This window comes from Haplochromis burtoni, unplaced genomic scaffold (assembly GCF_018398535.1).
Source record: "Haplochromis burtoni strain Fernald_Lab_line unplaced genomic scaffold, NCSU_Asbu1 Contig_424, whole genome shotgun sequence".
Classification (NCBI taxonomy): Eukaryota; Metazoa; Chordata; class Actinopteri; order Cichliformes; family Cichlidae; genus Haplochromis; species Haplochromis burtoni.
Window position 1 is genome coordinate 7,903 of NW_024582785.1, and position 5,996 is coordinate 13,898.

Here is a 5,996-nt window from a genome sequence, read left to right on the forward strand (position 1 = left end):
TCGGAGATCTCTGTCCAGAAGAGCGCAGTCCTGGGAACAGCTAAGATACTGCGCAGGACCCTCAAGCTCCCAGGCCTCTGGTAGAGGACCCGAGCTTGAAGGATAAACCGCCCGCAGGGGCGTGCTGGGTGTTATAGATAGATAGATAGATAGATAGATAGATAGATAGATAGATAGATAGATAGATAGATAGATAGATAGATAGATAGATATAGATCTATAGATCGATAGATATACACTAGTGCTGTCAAAATTAACCCGTTAACGCAAATTAATTAATCAATCCATCATTGCGATTACATTATTTTATGCAATTAACGCATCTGGAGTGCAGAATGACTCAAAATCTGCCAATGCATTTCGGGCAGTTTGTCCAAGTAGAGTTGCCGTTGCACATGCACAAATGGGCAGTTGATCTGGTAGTGACAGGCAGCTGAACCAATCAAATCAACATGGAAGATGATAAACGCACATTGGCCCTCTCAATGGGAAATTTGAGTATTAAAAAAATAACAAGACGGAACAGTCGACCGACATAAAGTGTTATGCACATTGTGCAAGAAGGAATTTTCTTTTCACCGAAGCACTTCCAGCTTAAAATATCACATTGACACGAAGCATACGTTAGTCGGGGATGCTGCTAGCACTTTGGCTAACACGTCACCCAGCTTGCCACAAACTCACAGAGCATCAGGGACTCAGTGAGACTACCTCGGACATATCGACTGACACAATTACCAAGTGGATTGCAACAAACTGCAGACCTATTAATATGGTTGAGAACACGCGCTTTACATAGCTATGGTTCCTCGTTTCAAGGACTTTACGTGCCTCACCAAGTGTGACAGAGTGATTGGATACATGTTTACAGAGTTTTTTTGTTAACATGAATGTTCAAGATGTTCAATAAACATGTTAAGTGTGTATATTTTCCCTTTTTTCTCGAGTCAGTTTGCTCTTGCAAAGTAAAATGCTATTAATAAAGAATAAAAATAAATAATATTTAATCATGATTAATTAAAATTAATCCACGGTAACCATGTGATGAATCTGATTAAACATTTTAATTGCTTGACAGCACTAATATATATTATATATATTAGTATATACTATTAGTATATAGGTTTTTAAAAAAGTTGTATATAACAGGAGAGGACCTGTGCTAAGATTGAAGAAAGCTATTCAAATTCTCTTTGAATTTAAGCATACATTCTTTGTGTTTATTCTGCATTTATTTCATTGCATTGCATAAATGTCAGTTACAAGCTTAAATATAAAGTTAAAAAAATGTAATTGCAACCAGGCTATTGATCAAGTAATTGCAATTAATCGCAATTACTTACAGAAAATTGTGAGATTATTTTTTTAATCTATTGACAGCACTAATATGTACATAAACACTAAGCATTTAGTCAAAGAATAAGTTCAGTAAAGCTGCTTAAACTACTTCAGTCACTGTGGCTCCCGAGCACAATAATAAACAGCAGAATCTTCAGTTTTCAGACTGTTCATCTGCAGATACAGCTGCTGTCTGTTGTTGTCTCTGGAGATGGTGAACCGGTCTTGAACTGACTGCGAGTAGTATTGTCTAGTACCATCAGGGCTACTGAAACCAATCCACTCCAGTTCTTTTCCAGGAGCCTCTCTCATCCAGGCCATCCAGTAGCCACTGAATGTGACTCCAGAGGCTGTATATGTCAATCTGTGAGATTCTCCAGGCCTTTTAATTATTGGTTCAGAGTCTGCTGGAGCCTGGCCATCAGCACCTGTTAATACAAGCAAGATAACATCATATGAAATATGTCAGTAACACAAAGATAAATGCTATTAAATCAAGATCCGTAAGACTCCTCACCTGCCCAGCACATAGTTAAAAGCAGCAGCCCTGTCCTGCAGTCCATCCTGTTCAACTGTAAACTCGGTGTCCAAGCAGTCACATAAGTAGAGGTGAGATGGAAATGTTTTACACTGACTCCTCCTATTGAAAAGAAAAATACTGTTTCTGTGTCTCTGTTTGTTTTTAATTATTATGTTGTGGAAATATACATTTGTTTATACACTGACAAAACAGAGACCTGTAAAACATCAACTGCTGCTTTTAATGTGTGTCTGAGTGTGTGTGATGGTGATTGTGTGTATTAATAATATAATACTACTTGATTATTTGTGTTAAACGATGTGTCACTTAAATGTGTTGATGGTTTATCTTCAGCGGGCATTTATGTAACTATAAACCCTGTGTAAACAACTTTATCACAGAAGAAAAAAATAACAATAAACAAATATTAAACATCCCTGCAAAAAATAATGTATTAGATCGTTTTACTTCATTAACCAGTTTTAAAGGATGAAGATTATGTGTTAAATATTTTAACTTAAGAAATGGGTGTAGGGTGCGGCTATTGCAGTGTGGACTGTGCATTAGATGGATGGCCATGAGAAACACGACACAAAGTCAACTGTTGCAGTCCCACCTTTAGGTCAATGCAAAATACATTTTCTGTGGAGTTTGTGTACAGCCAGGCAAATTACTTTGATTACTATGTGTATCTGGTACAGTAATACACCTCAGAGTCCTCTGACTTTAGGTTTGATTGTCACAGATACACCAGGCTGTTGCTGTTATCTCTGGTGATTTCTGTTCGTCCTCTGTGCCTATTCTGCTAGAACAGGCACTTCCACTGGCGTCATTATAAATACGCCCCCAACTATTCCAGTGCTTTTGCTGAATGGTGTCTGATCCAGTGCATGTTGCAGCAACTAAATGTTAATCCAGATCATATACAGGAGTGATTCAAAGTCTCTTCAGCATCTCCAGCATCTGACCTGTAATACCGGATGACATTAAAGGAGAGACGGGCCATGGAAGAATGATATGGTCAGCAAGGATGTCGTCTGGAATTACTTGAACAACTCTTGAGGATAAAAACACAACAAGAAGCTGCAGAACTCACAGGACAGACAGAAAACAACCAGAAAAGTGAGTTCATTCATCATCCAGAGGCTGGAGATGAGGCCTCTGATGTTTCAAACAAAGTGCAAGTCACCAAAACAGTAGTAAACTACAAAGACATCATAAAGAGGGTGCGGTACAAGTACCCCAACAATGTCTACCACTGAGAAGTTTATTTTCATGTTAAAAATCAGGTCATTGTAAAATACTGCATTTTTCATTGTCATTTTGAAAGCTATTACTTGGGGAAAAAAATAATATGTTAATGTTTATTAAACAGTTCTACATTAAAACATTTTCAATTAAGTCATTTAACTATCCAAAATTGCCTTTCCTGTTATTTTTTTTTCCTGACAGTCCATGAAAGTACATGCTTGATTAATGTATGAAGAAATGCACCCCAGTTGACTGGAAAATTGCACCTGGCATGAATTGTGATATCCTAAAAAAGGGGGTGACAAAAGAAAAGAAAAACACCATTAAACTGTTGAAACACGACGAAAACAGACATCTGCAATTAAAATATCTACAATCTAAAATATCTAATTATCATTTTTTGGTGTGTTTATTTTTTTGTGTTTGGTTATTTTTTTTCCTGTGTCAGTGGATACGTTTCATCTGTGCGTGTCTGTTGATGGTTGGTAACAGTGCCACATACACAGTAATAGACAGTGTCTTCAGGATGCAGTTTCACCACTGTTAATGTCAATATATTATTGGAATGTGTTAGTAACTTTTTTATTCACTGAACAAAGAAACAGTGAATCAGTAAAACTCAGGTTAACAATAAATTTCAAATCAATGAAGTGTTGATAATATTTATTATATGAGAACATGGCTTTTAAATACAGCTTTAGCAGAACTCATGCTGTGGCCCAAAATGTTTTAAAGCCATTTACTAGTTTTTTTAAACGCTAAATTTAATGGCCATTTAATTCTAAATAAAAGTAAATTATCAGTACGTAAACAAATCAGATATATCTTTAAAAGAATCATCAGACTGCGAAACAAAATTGCTTTGCATAGAAAACACTGACTGATTAGAAACACCGGTATGTGGAGATAGAACACACAAAAACCATGAACATTTATTGTGGCTATTTTTTTCTGAATGTGTATATGATAATGAAGTAAAGAAAAGAATAGTTTTGGTTTGACCTGGGGTGTTAAGTTTTTGTACAGAGTTTCGTTCTCTTGTGTCACTGTGGCTTTCGAGCACAATAATAAACAGCTGAGTCCTCAGTCGTCAAGCTGCTCATCTGCAGATACACCTGCTTTCTGCTGTTGTCTCTGGTGATGGTGAAGCGGCCTCTGACTGACTGAGAGTAGTGGATATAGCTACTGCCACTGCTGCGATAGGCGATCCATTCCAGTCCTTTTCCAGCAGCTTGTCTGATCCAAGCAGCATCAATATCACTGCTGAACCCTGAGTATGTACACGTCAGTGTGTGGGAGTCTCCAGGCCTTTTAACCACTGATTCAGACTCAGTCAGTGTTTGACCCTCAGTACCTACAGAAATATTAACTTATTGTTGTGATCACATTTTCATTAGAATAATGTTTGTTTGTCAAACAGATTTATGTATCCTTACCAGCCAAGGTAGAAAACAAAATGAGAGAAACAACTAAACAGTTTGGTCTGATCATTGCAAAAGTCATTGTTGTTGTCCACTCTGCAGTCTGTGACTTTTACTCTGCAGATGAACATTTGAAGGCATTGGCCATATAAGTTTTGCATTGGCTCCTCCTACTCAACAAAAAACAAAAAACTCTTTTTCACAAAGTGAGAAGCAAAAGCTGGAAAATGTATAAATGACATTTGTCAGTAATATAACCATGTACTATAAATAATTGCGATGCAGTATTTTCTAATGATTCAAATGAACAATTATTAAGACAGTGTGACTGAATTTCTGTCTGCTGTCTATGAAGATGAGAGTAATATTCATTTCAATCAGAGTAGCACTGCACTATAGGAGCATGTCTGATTCAAGGGTTCCAGTAATGACTGTCAAACTCTCACTTTATACCCATCAGTCTCTGGGATTCTTCAGGCGTTTTGACCACTGATTCACACTCAGTTAAGATTTAACAGTACCTACAAACAAATATTTAATTATTAGAGGAAATTAATTAGGGAAAAGTTAACCTTGCATCAGTTCCTCCATCTGTTAGAGGACCACACCTTAGCTCATGCAAAATAGTCAGTAGCACTCATGATTTTCATCATGTTGCATTTTTTGTAGAAATTCATGAACTGCAGCATGTCTGCGTATGTGTTCATCTTTTTCTTCTACTGTAATCTTTTGCTATTATTTGTGAACACTGGAATATGTGCTCTTACACTGCTAATATTAAGCAGCACACACTTTTGTTTGTTAATTTCATAAAATGGAAGAATATAGAATAAGAGGCTTTGAAGCATGCACACTTTTTTATTTTAATGACATCTATGGAGCTTTATAAACTCAAACTTCATTGAAGTTAAAACAACTAATCTTATCTTAAGTTCTAATTTGAAGACATTTCATTACAAACTTGCATTATAGTTGTTTATGTTATGTCTTTATGTTGGGCACAAGCTAGTTTGATTAATCTTAGGCATAGCAAGTTAAGTTATGGGTTTAGCATATATTATTAGTGTAATTTTCATATTTTCTTTGTTTTTGTTTTTCAAGTTTTCATTGTTATAGAAAGTATACAAGCCTTTCTTATTTAACCACTCCAAAACCATAAATAGTCTAAGGGCTCCTCTGGTGGCTTCATGTTACAGCTATTCAGACATTGAAGAGTTTTTGTTCAGGCCTGCTGATGGTTTCTGCTAGTGTGACTCTCTGGCACAGTAATACACAGCAGTGTTTTCAGCCTGCACATTCTGTCCACTTAAAGTCACTGTCTTGGTGGAAGAGTCAGTGCTAATATTGAAGTTATTCTTTAGTGAATCTTTGTAGTATGTGGTATATTGATTGATTGATCATACTTTATTCATCCCGAGGGAAATTGGGTTAAGGCTGCCAGCCGTGCCAGCGCCATCTTACCCTTC

General features: G+C 36.6%; 1 gene segment (V, D, J or C); it reads right to left on the reverse strand.

Annotated features, from left to right (window-relative positions):
• Nucleotides 1-1,320: 1,320 nt before the first annotated feature.
• Nucleotides 1,321-1,901, reverse strand: LOC121812056. The segment is given in 2 exon segments: nt 1,321-1,766; nt 1,856-1,901. Coding segments are annotated over 2 exon segments (360 nt in total).
• Between the last annotated feature and the right edge of the window lie 4,095 nt (nt 1,902-5,996).